Raw genomic sequence first — 14275 nt, forward strand, 5'->3', positions numbered from 1 at the left:
GTGCTTGGAAGGCCTTGCACACCAGCCTGGCAGTGAGCATGAATCCCATTTCTATTTCAGCAAATGCACTGGCCATTACATGCCAAGGAACCCTGAGGCTGAGTAACAGACAAAACCTTGAAGCCTAAATCTGAGGATATAAAGTCTCTAACACAGGGGTCGGGAACCTTTTTGGCTGAGAGAGCCATGAACGCCACATATTTTAAAATGTAATTCCATGAGAGCCATACAATGACTCGTGTATGTTACGGATTATCCAATAAAAATTTGGTGTTGTCCCAGAGGACAGCTGTGATTGGCTCCAGCCACCCACAACCATGAACATGAGTGGTAGGAAATGAATGGATTGTAATACATGAAAAAAAATGTTTTTATTTTTAACATTATTATTTTTTATTAAAGATTTGTCTGCGAGCCAGATGCAGCCATCAAAAGAGCCACATCTGGCTTGTGAGCCATAGGTTCCCGACCCCTGCTCTAACAGTAAGAGTTTATCAGAAATCATCCAAGACAGCCACAGGGATGGCAAAATGAGAAGGAAAAAAAACCAAAAAACCAATTAACAGCTTGAAAATATTAACATATTTCCGTGGGAGGCAAATTCAATTACTTCATTTCTAAATTAGAATTGGGGCAAAGAATCAGAAGAACTTATGCAAGGTCTAAGGAGTCTTCTAAGATCCAAGTTTAAAATGTAGGCAGCACTCTGGCTACTTACTTAGATAATAAAGAAAATCAGGTTAAAGCAAATATTATTCCAATTTTTATTTTTCTCATTAACTTAGAGCAGGGCTTGGCAAACGTTTTCTGTGAAAAGCCAGAGTAAATATTATACAGGCCAGGCAGTCTCTGTTGCAACTAATTGACTCTGCTGTCATGCAAAAGCAGCACAGACAATATATAAGCACATGGCATGGCCAAGTTCCAACAAAACTTTATGTTCAAATACAGGTGGTAAGTGACTTTGACCAGCAGGCAGTAGTTAACTGAACGTGACCTCAAGTACAGTTCAGCCAAATTCTGTTAAGTACGTGATATAAGAAAAATTCTGCTACTGTTAAGCTGTAGGTTTAAATAAGCCACTTGATGGCTCTAGGTTGGTTCCCCATTTGAAAATTTGAGTAGGAAGAGATGATTACCCTCATCTCCTCTAAGTGTCAGCTTTGATGACTCCCAGATAGAAGCACTGTTGGCTTCACTGCTCAGTTATAGTCATCTGGGAAAATTCCCAGACATAGTGGTACAGTTAGCCTCAGCTCCCCAAAGAAGCCAACCAACAGATGGTGGTTCTTGTGGTAGGTGCTTGTCAATGAGCAGCTTGTCAAATTTGGTCAACATTTCTAACAAGTAGCCTGTATGTCTGAACAGAGACACTGCAGGTTGTCTGGATATGAATCTGGAGAATTTGGGTTGAGGAAGAGTAGCACCTGAAGAAGTCTGTGGTTTTAGGTGACCCGATTTATGAAATGGTATCATTACACACCAAGAATCTCTTCTTACCTGGCAGGAAAAACTACCAAATTCAGTTTCCTTTCACATGAAGACATACACAATAGATGATCAGAACCACTGGTCACGCTGGGCATAAGAGGTAGAGGCCAACTCAGATCTTTTATTACATGAAAAATAAATATATGGGTGCCCTTCCATATGTTTAGGTCTCTTTATTGCTTTCTGTAGTCTTCAGAGTTTAAGTCTGACACAGAGAGCAATTTTTTAAAAGGATATCTTTCTAGTTCTTACCACTTACACATGAAGAACTACGGATTGAGGACACAGGATGTATCTGATTAAAAAGAGTTGGAGAAGACTAGGACAAAAGGCAGCTGACTCATCTGAAAAGGATCCTATTAACATGGGTTTCTGCATCGTCTGGCACACTTTTTTATCCTAATGAAGACTTATGACAGCAGAGTTTCTCATCCTGGCTGTGCATTTGAATCACCTAGGAAGCTTATAAAAATCATGATGCCCAGGGTACACCTCAGACCAATTATATCAGAATGTCCTGTGTGGTACCCACTTATCAGTACTTTAAAATTATATAGCAAAGTTTGAAAAACACTGGTTAAAGTAAGGACAAGATTTTCAGTGGCGTTTTTAATTTAATTTATTAGTTATTTATATTCTATATTATTCTATAAAGGAATTAAGCAGACTAACAATAACATATAAACTAAACTAAAAGTGAAGACATAAAAAGCAGGGGTGAAAAAAGAAAAACAAAGTGAAGACAGGGCATGAGACCTAAGATGCATATTGTGATTATCTACTCTTTCCATAAACACATACACATGGGAAACAGATTCAGCATCATAATGTGGTCACAAGAACACATATTCTTGGCAATTAGTCCAGAGAAATCTGCCCAGGGAGCCTCACGACGGGAGCAGCAGTGAGGTGGTCCTGCATGGGTGTCTCCCAGGCTCACTGGCTGAGCATTCATTTGGTTACCTATATCTGAATGCCTGCCGTTACTAAATCTAGCTGAAAAAGACCAATGAAAGCAAAGCCTAAGGCATCAAAGAAGAGCTTTCAAAATGTGAAAAATAAAAGTCCTATGGCAAACCTCTTGTAAAAAAACAGAGCCACCTTAGTCTATAGTCAGAGATATTTTGTTCTTCCATGAAAGCAACCACAGACCAAATGAAACACAAACTTGGTGTGTCTTTTCTCATTTTTTTGTGTGTGTGTGACAGAGACAGAGGGACAGATAGGGACAGATAGATAGGAAGGAAGAGAGATAAGAAGCATCATTTCTTTGTTGCGGCATCTGACTTGTTCATTGGTTGCTTTCTCATATGTGCCTTGACCAGGGGCTACAGCAGAGTGACCCCTTGCTCAAGCCAGTAACCTTGGGCTTCAAGCCAGCAACCTTTGGGCTCAAGCCAGCGACCATGGGGTTATGTCTATGATCCAACGCTCAAGCCAGTGACCTTGCGCTCAAGCTGGTGAGCCCATGCTCAAGCAAGTGACCTCAGGGTTTCGAACCTGAGTTCTCTGCATCTCAGTCTGACACTCTATCCACTGTGCCACAGCCTGGTCAGGCTGTATTTTTTTTTTCTTTTTTTAAAATAGAACAGTAGGTAAAATTTCTTTAGAGATCATGTTCAAACTTGTTCAATATCTTCCATCTCCCACCTGGACAATCCCTGTACCTGAATCTGTTTGTGGCTAGGGTGGTTTCCATGTTAAATTCGGCCACTGGCACTCCCCTGGCAGACACCTGGGGGGCAAACATGGCGGCAGGATAAACCACAGAAGAAGTCCCCACCTATAAAGCAAACAGATGGAAACAAATGAGCACATTGTGGGGAGAAGAAACATTTTTTCACAAACTCTCACATAAACCCAGGTGGGTTTTGTGGATGCAAGTGTGGGGAAAACTCAGCTGGATGGGATCAATGGAGTATTGAAGGGATAAGCAGCAAGTTTGGGAAGTGTGTTTTTGGCTCATTGCTAGAATTCAGAAAGACATGCTGTGAAAAGGAGAGTTGTGCAAATGAACACAGGTAATGAAATGACTCATCACTTTTTGGGGTTAGTTTTCTTTTTGTTTCTGCTTTTTGAAGGGATGCAAATAATCCATGTAACTTTCCTTTTTTAAATTATGCAATCCAAAGAAAAAACATATAATTGTATTCATAATCCTCCTCCCCCAAAATAACCACTCTCATTTTGATGTGCAGTCTTTCAGTTTTTTTCCTGAGCACATAGGTTTATAAACATTCTTTACAAGAATCAGAAGACCAGCTGGCTCACTTCTACCTTTGTCTCTTTCTAAATAAACTGTCACTTGTATTTGAGTCCTGGCTCTTAGTCAGAACTCAAGTGCTGAGGTTACTGGAAAAAATGGAGTGGTGGGGAAGAACAGAACATATTTTACAACCCAGCTTTTCTTACTTAGCCATCTAGCGTGAACATTGACCCTACATTCAAAGTTGGGAGGCACTCAGTAAATACTTGGTGAGCAAGTATGCTCCCAGGAGAAAGCACCTCTGCTTCTAAAGATGTTAAGGAAAATCCGAAATATGCCTACTCTTTGTCTAATTAATTCCACTTCTAGGAAATTTGTCCTAAGGCACTACTTTGAAGAGCATGTCTAAGTTATGTCTAAGGCTATTCACCACAGCATTATTTTAAAATATCAAAATTTGAAACAGCCTGAATGTCCAACAACAGAGGACTGATTAAAAACAGTCACCATGGCCCTGGCCAGTTGGCTCAGTGGTAAAGCGTCGGCCTGGCATGCAGGAGTCCCGGGTTCGATTCCTGGCCAGGGCACACAGAAGAAGTGCCCATCTGCTTCTCCACTCCTCCCCCTCTCCTTCCTCTATGTCTCTCCCTTGCCCTCCCACAGCTGAGGCTCCACTGGAGCAAAGTTGGCCCCGGCGCTGAGGATGGCTCCATGGCCTTTGCCTCAGGCGCTAGAATGGCTCTGGTCGCAACAGAGCAACGCCCCAGACGGGCAGAGCATCGCCACCTGGTGGGCATGCCAGGTGGATCCCGGTTGGGCACATGCAGGAGTCTGTCTGACTGCCTCCCTGTTTCCAACCTCAGAAAAATACAAAAAAAATAATAATAATAAATAAAAATAAAAACAGTCACCATGCAGCTGCCATACAGCCAATTACAAGACGGTATGCATTATTTGGATGTACTGACATGGATCATGCTAAAGTGAGCTGCTACATAAATAAAGTAGTTTTAAAACAGAACGTATAGTATAAAACCATTTTTCAATTTATTAAAAAAAATTTAAATTATAGTTTACTTCAATATTATTATTTTATAAATGTATATATATTGCTTCACAAAAATTAGGGGATATTTCAAAATGAATGTGAAACTATAAAATATCCCCTAATTTTTGTGAGTAGTGTATTTTGTCTTTTCTAAAATGAACAAGTACAAAAACTTTTCATTTTAATGGGTTATTAAACAACATAATCGCAACACTTAGAATATAACCTCATCACTGCAGCATACCTCAAGGCAGTTTTTGTACTCAGTATTTTGTGGAAAGGGCAAGCTACTATATTATGAGTATATTAAGCAATGCATATTTATTTAGTTTTATTTATTCATTTTAGAGAGGCGAGGTGAAAGAGAGAAAGAGAGAGAAAAAAGTGGGGAGGAGCAGGAAGCATCAACTCCCAATATATGCCTTGACGAGGGTTTAGTGACCTCAGCATTCCAGGTTGATGCTTTATCCACTGCGCCACCACAGTTAAGGCCCAATGTATATTTTATTAACTAAATATATTTAGTTCTCATAAAGTACATTTTTTTAAAAGTTTTATTTAGAAAATTAAAGAGGTGACATTGATCAATAAGAGTACATAGGTTTCAGATAAACATTTCTATAGCATTTGAACTGTTGATTATACCTATCACCCAAAACTTCAAAATTATTCTGTATTGGTTTTAGGTGTATAGCATAGTGGTTAGACAATCATGTACTTTACAAAGTGTTGCCCTCAGTATTTCTAGGACTCACCCAGCACCATACATAGTTATTACAGTATTATTGACTATATTCCCTATGCTGTGCTTTAACATCCCATGACTATTCTGTAACTGCAAATTAGTACTTCTCAATCCCTTCACCTTTCACCCAGTTCCCGAACCCCCTGCATCTGGCAACTACCAGTCTGTTCTCTGTGTCTATGCATCTGTTTCAATTTTGTTTGTTCATTAATTTAGATTCTACATATAAGTGAAATCATATGGTATATGTCATTTTCTGACTGACTTATTCCACTGAGCATAATGCCCTCTAGGTCCATCCATGCTGTTGCAAATAGCAAGATTCCATTTTTTTTTTTCTTTTAGTGAGAGATAAAGAGATAGAGAGAGGGACAGATAGGGACAGACAGACGGGAAGGGAGAGAGAGAGATGAGAAGCATCAATTCTTCATTGTGGCACCTTACTTGTTCATTGATTGCTTTCCCATACGTGCCTTGTCTGGGGAACTCCAGCTGAGCCAGTGACCTTTGAACTCAAGTTAGTGACCTCGGGGTTTTGAACCTGGCTCTTCTGTGTCTCAGGCCTACCCTCTATCCACTGCACCACCGCCTGGTCAGATAGATTTTTTTTTTTTTTTTTTAATGACTGAGTAACATTCCATTGTGTAAATGTACCATAGCTTTTTTTATCCACTCATCTACTGATGGGCACTTTGGCTGCTTCCATATCTTGGCTATTGTAAATAATGCTGTAATGACCATAGGGGTACATATAGTATTTTGAATTAGTGTTGAGAGTGTGAGCCCATTTTTTGAATTTTAATCAATATGTGCACATCTGCATAAGGAAAGGTCTAGACCAGGGATGGGCAAACTTTTTCTGTAAAAGGCCAAAAGGGCATTTTATAGGTTTTGCAGGCCATATGGTCTCTGTTGCAAGCATTCAACTTTGCCATTGTAGTGTGAAAGTAGTCATGTACTATACATAGAAGAATGGGCATGGCTGTGTTCCAGTAAGACTTTATTTACAGAAACAGATGATGGGTCAGATTTGGCCCAGAGGCCATAGTCTGCTCATCTCTGGTCTAGAAAAAAACAAACTAAAATGCTAAAACTGGTTATTTTTGGATCGTAGAATTATCTGTGATTCTGACTTCCTCTTTGTGTATTTTCTCAATTAAGTTTAATAATAAACATATATTATTTAAAAAATCAGAACTAGTAACACATTCTTGCCTAGTTTTGTATTTTAAGATCATTTCTTATTCACCATTTCTTAGTTTTCCTGTAGGACACCACAAGACCTCTCAAAACACATCTTAAGGGAAGGAAAGCAAGGAGGGGACAGGGAGGAAGAAGGAAAGAGAGGGAACAACATCAATGTCTACCCCAGTCTGGTGTTTCGGAAAATTCCCACAATCAGGGAAGGACGTGACCTACCACTAGACATAAGTCGCAGAGAGCCAGCTCTCTGTTCACCTCCTCCAGAACAGCAGGGTCCAGGTTTTCTCCAAACCACACTACGTGAGGTCGCAGCAGGCCCCCACACCCTGGTTCTTCACACCTGTAACAATAATCTCCTTAACCCAACCTGATCCTTGCCTGAAGGTCTGACCAGGTGGGTCAGAGGAAGGCCAGAGGCTGCCCCCATCAAGTCTGTCCAGCTAGGTCACCTCTGACCCTTCTGATCGCCAATCCTGCCCTCCCAACTCATAGGAGCTTGTCCTGCATCTCAAGTACTAACTTCAGCTGCCTTATAGAGTTTTATTTTGTCTGCACGCACTGGGTTGATTTGGAGACAGATGTGATTCACACAAGCTTTACTTTCTCTTAAACAATTTTCTTTCCCAGTGACTTACTTCATCACACTCATGGGCACAGCTGTACTTAGTTACCCAGACCTGGGAGGAACACCACACCCAGATTTGCCTCTAACACCCCAACCATCCCCTAATTTCATCAATGACCTCCTTTCATTTCCTCTGATACCCACCTCTCTGGCTTTGTATGTAGCCAAGTTCTCCAGTGGTGATTACTAAAAATCTCTCATCATTGATTCCCTATTTCTTAGTCATGTTATATGTACCTTCTAAAATAATCTCCCCCAAACACTATTTGCATCATATTAATGTGCTATTCAGGAACACCCAAGGATTCCCTGTTTTTTCACATCGAAATTTGAGCATTTAGTAATGAAAACCCTTATTAAGAAAAACAAAAAGTTCTGCGGTTAAATAAGCCAGTGACATATTAACATATTATAACCACATTTCAGAGGGTGCCAGTGAAATGCTCGGAGAAGTCCTGCAGTAAAATGAACATGCTTTAACTGTTTAGTTCTGTGTGATTTGAGCACACAGCATCTATTTTCTGGCAACACCTACGAACACTGCATGGACTGCGTGCTCTCTGAAACACTTTTGGAAGTGCTATTCTAAGATCTGGTTTTGAAAAATTGACATAGAAATTTTTCTGTTTTTTTTTTAAATCTACACAAATTATGTTTAGTCCTATAATTTCACCTTTGCAAGACCTTTTACTGTCTCCATAATCCAGGAGTAGTAATTCTGATGAGGAGGAGGATGAAGATGACAGTAACTAACATTTATTGACCAGTTACAGGACGCTGGCCACTCTGCATTTCATACATACACTGGATGCATATCTGTGACCTAACAGCTTCAGCAATCCTCCAGCCCACACTGTCCTGCTGTAGCGCAGGCCCAAGGGGCTGGCAAGCAGCAGTTCTCTTCACCCCAGAGTGCTCATCCTCTGTCTGTCTGCCTTTGGCCTCACAGGGCATGGCTGGTTTTACATTTGAGAATTGAAGAAGCACCTCACCAAATGAACTTAGATTTTTATTCCTAATTTTCTTTTTTTGCAACGTGGAACACCAAATACAGATTAAAGTTTTTACCCACCGAGGAAGTTCCTCAATGGGGATTCTGGCATCTTGCATTTCGGGGTCTGGAGCACTGCAGTACACAATATCAGAGAAGAGAAAATGTCATTGGTACAGTCAAAGAACAAGGAAATGACACAACACAATGAGGGTGTCTATTTGCCTGGCAGGATAAGGTACAAAACTCCTAATGAATGCATGCAGTACTTGAAGAACAGAGACCAAATACTGACCAGCGGTTTTACCTCAGGAGGGAATTTGCATGTGGGAAACGGGATGAAGTTGAGGAAGCATTTCACGATTTGCACTGTATACGTTACAATTTGAATCTTCTTCAATGACATTATATTAATATATCACTTGTATAATTTATACTGATTTAAATTAGTCAGCAGAATTTTTTTGAGTCTACTTAATTTCTTTCCCTAATAATAGTATATGCTCATCATAGAAATGTTAGAAAATTATCAGAATTACTTATCATTCCCCCACTCCTGAAATCACTGTTAACATTTTGTTGTATTTTCTTCAGTTCCATTATCTATATACAGATACATTAACATGGGGAGTGTGTGTGTGTGTGTGTGTGTGTGTGTGTGTGTGTGTGTGTATACGTGTTTAAATACAAAGTTGGGATCATACTGTATAGAGCTAGATCCTGTGGCTTTCATTTAACATTGTAAACTGTAAGTGAAACATTTCTTTCATAGTATGGTACAATGTATTTGGTCCTATTGCTCATGAATATCCATGCAAATCCTAGATTAATGTTCAGTTTTCTCACATTTATCTTCAATTTAAAAGAGAACAACATACATTTATTCTGTAGTGCAGCATAATTACCCTTTTCCTGATAAAGCTGTACAAATTGGACTCTTATAATTCTCAGCCACAACTCCACAAGAGGTACATCGAGTCTTAAATATGCTACCTGAAAAACACAAGTTAAGCAAGACCAGAAATAGCATAATTAAGAGCAATTGTCTCCATGTTCAAAGGGGTACAAAATCACTTAGTTTTTATGATCAGACGAGATCGGGCGTGTTCAGGGTAGTATGGCCGTAGACTCACTTAGTTTTTATATGTTCATTTTAGCAAATGGGCCCACCCTAGGTATTATGGGAAATGCAAAGGCATGCAGTGCTATTGAACAAGCCAAGCACCTGCCCTCCTGGACACAGTAATCCACAGGGAAGGGAGACAGGGAGCAATGTCGTCCACGATGAGCTCTCACATTACTTGGAGTGAAGTTCAGGTGGATCTGAACTGGCCAACAGGGTAGGTGAAGCCAAGCAAACCTAAGGGCATGATTTACTAAGCACATGATTAATAAAGGTTCAGTAGCTTGGGGTGTGTTTACAAATCTTAATTTCAAGTTAATAAAGTTTGACTCCTTTATCCAAAACCACATCAACTAATAAATAATCAACTAATAAATGAAGAAAATAACTGTTAAAACTAGCAACCATTTATTGAGCTAACCCTGTGGTGAGCCACATGTGGCTCTTTGGCCCCTTGAGTACGGGCACAAAGACCAGCTTAGGAGTACCCCAATTAAGTTAATAACAATGTACCTGCCTATATAGTTTAAGTTTAAAAAATTTGGCTCTCAAAAGAAATTTCAATCGTTGTACTGTTGATATTTGGCTCTGTTGACGAATGAGTTTGCCGACCACTGCTCTAGGCAAAAGCGGGCAGTGTCACGGCATACACACATAAATGACATTCCCCACTGACTCACTTTTTCCTGGAAATTCCACAGTTAGAAATATATTCCTGGGACTAAATGTCCTTGGGAATAATTCCTTGCATGCCCATTTATGCTCTTGTATAAATGGATTAGCATTTTGGTGACAGCAAAGAGGGGAAGGATTAAGAGGATGAGGGGGAAAATGAGGCAGAGAAAGGAAGCCAGAGGGACCTAAGATGAAACCCACATATCACAACTTGGTGGGCTTGACGGAGTGAAGGTCACTTGACAGAGTGAAGGTCATTATAGGCTGAAGGGCATGGCACGAGTATGGCCTCAGTGGACAGTGCCGACTCGGGGACAAAGGGAAAGAAAATAGATGCCCCCAGGAATGTCAAGGTCCTCCCATGCCAGATCCTGCTAAAGCCACAGCTGTTCAATGCCCCCACCTCCTGGTTTCCTTCAGCCCAGCTGGGCAGTTGTCTCAAAGCACAACCCCTTCAATAAAACTCCTCAGAGAGGGGAGTGCATGCAGCCACAAGAACCAGCACTTTTGCTGTGTTACACATGCACACCAGACAGCTGGGCTTCTTGTCAAAATGCAGATTCTATTTTAGTGAAGTTCAGGTGGGAAATGGCAGGTCATGGTGTTTTTGTTCGAGAGAGTAAGAGGGAGGAGAGAGATGAGAAGCATCAATTTGTAATTGCATCACTTAAGTTGTTCATTGATTGGTTCTCATTCTTGGGCCCATGCCAGTGACCTTGAGCTTCAAGCCAGTGACCTTTGGGCTCAAGCCAGCGACTTTGGGGTCATGTCAGTGATCCCTCGTGCTTAAATCAGCAATCCCACACTCAAGCCGGTGACCTTGGGGTCTAGAACCTGGGACTTCAGCATCCCAGGTCAATGCTCTATCCACTGCATCACCACTAGTCAGGCCAGGCCATGTGTTTTAAAGTCTGGTTTCCCTTCCCATGTGAGCTGAGAGTCCTCACCATGGATTTCCAGGAGGTTCTTGGTGCCAGCCTTGCGGTGCAGCTCATCAATGTTTTGAGTGATGACCATAAACCGGCGGCCCTGCTCGCACAGCCGGGCCTCACACTGGGCAATGGCGACGTGCCCGGGGTTCGGCTCTACACACTGTATGACCTCCCGCCGGTAGTGGTAGAATTCCCACACCAGGGATGGGTTTTGGGCAAAGGCCTGTGGAGTGGCCAGGGCCTGGGGGTAAGAGAGAAGGCAGGAGTCGGGGAGGGAAGGAGCATCCAGGCAGCAGGGGCGTGGAACCCTGGAATCACAGGCAATTGCAGGAAATACTCACAGGCCCCTTTTTCTTTAAAACGGAGGCAGGCAGCCTTGGGCGGGTGCAAGCTGGTACACATCTGATGTAGGCTCATACAGCATGGCAGACACAGAGCCTCAGCCCTGTGTCCTAACCTTGGGACTAACCAGGAACCCTGGAGAAATCAACTTTAATTTCCCCAGTGACAACTCAGGGAAAATGCGACCTGCCTCATATACCACTCAAGTAAGTTATGAACATGAAGTAATACGCAGGAAGGTAATATAAGTTGGGGTTCGAAAATATATGAATTTGTCCAGGGGGAAAAGTGAAATGTAAAATGCCCAGCAAGGTATAATGGTCATAGTTGAGAAACCCTGTTTTTATAACTATAATGATAGCTATACACTTACCAGAAGCATTATATTAACAAAATATATTTTAAAAGTATTTTTTAAAGTATACAATTCCTCTTCTAGGACAGACAGAGCTCATCTTGGTGAACAGAGAGCAGAGCAGTGGCTGCCGGGGGGCTGGAGGGTAACGGGACAGGGCACTTGAAGCCTCTGGCAATGACCACAGTGTTCTGTACCTTGATGGTAACAGTGCTGGGATTATACCTTTTATTTTACGGTGAAGGTTTTCCCATCCACCTAGTAGTCACGTCAGCCTTTGTCTGGGAGTGGGTCTTCTAGGCTGGGGGTTACCTGTGTCAACCCCATACTTCCTTCCTTCCTGCCCTCCACTTAGAGCACAAGTGACCTGAAGCCATTTATTTTTCATTTTTATTTTTTCTGTAAGAGATTTTTTGAGCCAAAATGATGACACATGTTGGAGAACAAGACCTCAAATGCTCCCCTGAAGCAGTTTAGAGATAACACGTGAACCTGGATATGGGGGGGGGGGCAAAATAAATCCTGTGTTTCACATACACTGAAAACCTCCTTTTGCCCCACCCTATATGTGTCCTGGGAACACAACTGGAGTCATACATACTCTCCTTACTCCTTTGCTTCCCTGTAAACTCTGAGCTGCTCTGACATGACTGGCTGCCCCTGCCTGAGTTCCTCCTGACACCTGCTAAGCCACACCCCTGCTTTTCTAATTCAAGGACTGCTCTCTGTGGCTCCTCTTTCCTGTGGGACCCTGATGGCCCTCCACTCTTCTTTCTCCCCTCCTTTGCCTCTGAGGTGATGAGCCCCGTGTCTGCATCCCCAGGCCTCAGCTGGAGGGCAGCAGAGGTTCCTTAACCCTCCACTGAGTAAGAAATTACCCACTAAATTTGGAAGTCATGTACTGAAGTAATGATTTATGATTGCCTCCATTCAACCAACAAACATCTATCCAACACCCACATTGTTCCAGAGTTCTGGGAGCCCGGGATGGAGCAATGAGTAAAATAGACAAAACTGCCTGCCCTCCAAAACGAGGGCTTTCCCTGGGGCGGGAGGAGCGGGCTACCGAGGGCCAGGAGGGAAGAACTGGGGGCACAGAAGCACTCCACAGGTGGTCGGTCATAATGGTGGCCACACTATGTACTCATTTGTTAAAAGTTATTCGCTTGTACATTTAAAGTTGGTGAATTTTATTGTATAGATAATATACCTCAATAAAAACTCAATTAAAAAATTCACACACCCAAAGAACTTACATTCTAATGGCCTTCATATAAAGTTTTGAACAAGCCCTAGACCTTCAATAACTCAACTTCAGATTTAATGTGAAACGTTCACAGAAACTTAAAAATATGTAATACTTAATTTCAACATCTATAGTAATGAATTACGCTAACCAAGGTTTTCCAATTCTATTTTGGTAACTAGAAAATATCTAATTGTTATCTGAATGAGTGGAATCTATACATACTAGAGAGTAAAGAAAGTGGCTGCTTTGCTGAAATCTCGGATCCTAATGATATGGACATTGTGCTGATGCCAAAATGAACACCGCAAGAGTCATAGTTCATTTCAAAACTTTGCTCTCCCTGTTTCAGGCATTGGTATGGGTTCTGAGTCACACTCTGCTCTGGCTTAATTCAGGAGAGTCTCTTAATGCTCTGGAAACACCACAAACCTGAGCTTGCCACTTTCTCCAGTAACCGCCAGCTCCTCTGAAAGTCGGGATCCCGCTCTCAGCACTGATGCCCGCCCCTGAAAGGATGACTACGTGCTTAGCTTTTGCAAAAATCTTCCGAAAATCGGCCATATCTAAAGAGAGAATGAAAATCTTTATCAATGCAGTGCACCATCTGAGTATTTATATACCATATCAATTTTCTGCCTAGGTTTCCCTTGCTGTCTGAAGGTGGAGTGTTCCCATGAAACCTTGCATAAATTATGCAAAGAAGCAACTACTTTAGGCCACATTTTGCTAATGAATGCACAAAATAAATGAAGATAAAGCACAGATGCTTGCAGACACTGCTGAAAGCTATGGCGCTGGATGCTGAATATACAATAGTTCCCAGAGAAACAGCTGGGGGGGGGGGTGCTGCTCTCTCTGCCCGGGGTGTGTGTATAACTCACTGCAAAACAAATGCTTGATGCTGTTTTTGTTTTTCACCTTTTTTCATAAATGCAAAACTTCTTTTAGTTAGTGAAAACAGATACTAATGTAGGTCTTTTGTAACAGCAAAGTTGAGTAGAGCAGTGGTTTTCAACCACGGATCCATGGACCAGACATTTCCTGTCAGTTTGTAAAAGAGTTAACCACCCTGACATTGTATGAAGATGATAGACCCCAAGACTATAGACCCTATCGGGAGATACTTGTATTTTGAAGCTTGACTTTGCATGTAATTGTACTTTAAGATAGCCAAATAAAATCATTCCTGAACCATGAAGATGCCATCCATGTCCTTCATGTGTGAATGCACATCATCCTAAGCAATAAGCAGGGCCCACAGGCACACAGCACTGGCTCAAAATCTCTGCT

General features: G+C 41.7%; 1 protein-coding gene across 5 annotated transcripts in view; it reads right to left on the reverse strand.

Moving 5' to 3' along the window:
- SIRT5 (sirtuin 5) overlaps nt 1-14275 on the reverse strand; it is a 36607-nt gene that overhangs the window by 5682 nt on the left and 16650 nt on the right. For all 5 annotated transcript variants that reach the window (XM_066268362.1, XM_066268361.1, XM_066268363.1 and 2 more), the window contains 6 exons: nt 13415-13548; nt 11055-11280; nt 9215-9302; nt 8391-8444; nt 6910-7033; nt 3159-3274 (listed from right to left, as the gene is read on the reverse strand). In XM_066268362.1, the coding sequence (XP_066124459.1) occupies nt 3159-3274; nt 6910-7033; nt 8391-8444; nt 9215-9302; nt 11055-11280; nt 13415-13548 (742 nt within the window). The remainder of the gene's footprint in view (nt 1-3158; nt 3275-6909; nt 7034-8390; nt 8445-9214; nt 9303-11054; nt 11281-13414; nt 13549-14275) is intronic.

The sequence above is a fragment of the Saccopteryx bilineata genome, chromosome 3, assembly GCF_036850765.1.
Source record: "Saccopteryx bilineata isolate mSacBil1 chromosome 3, mSacBil1_pri_phased_curated, whole genome shotgun sequence".
NCBI classification, from domain to species: domain Eukaryota; kingdom Metazoa; phylum Chordata; class Mammalia; order Chiroptera; family Emballonuridae; genus Saccopteryx; species Saccopteryx bilineata.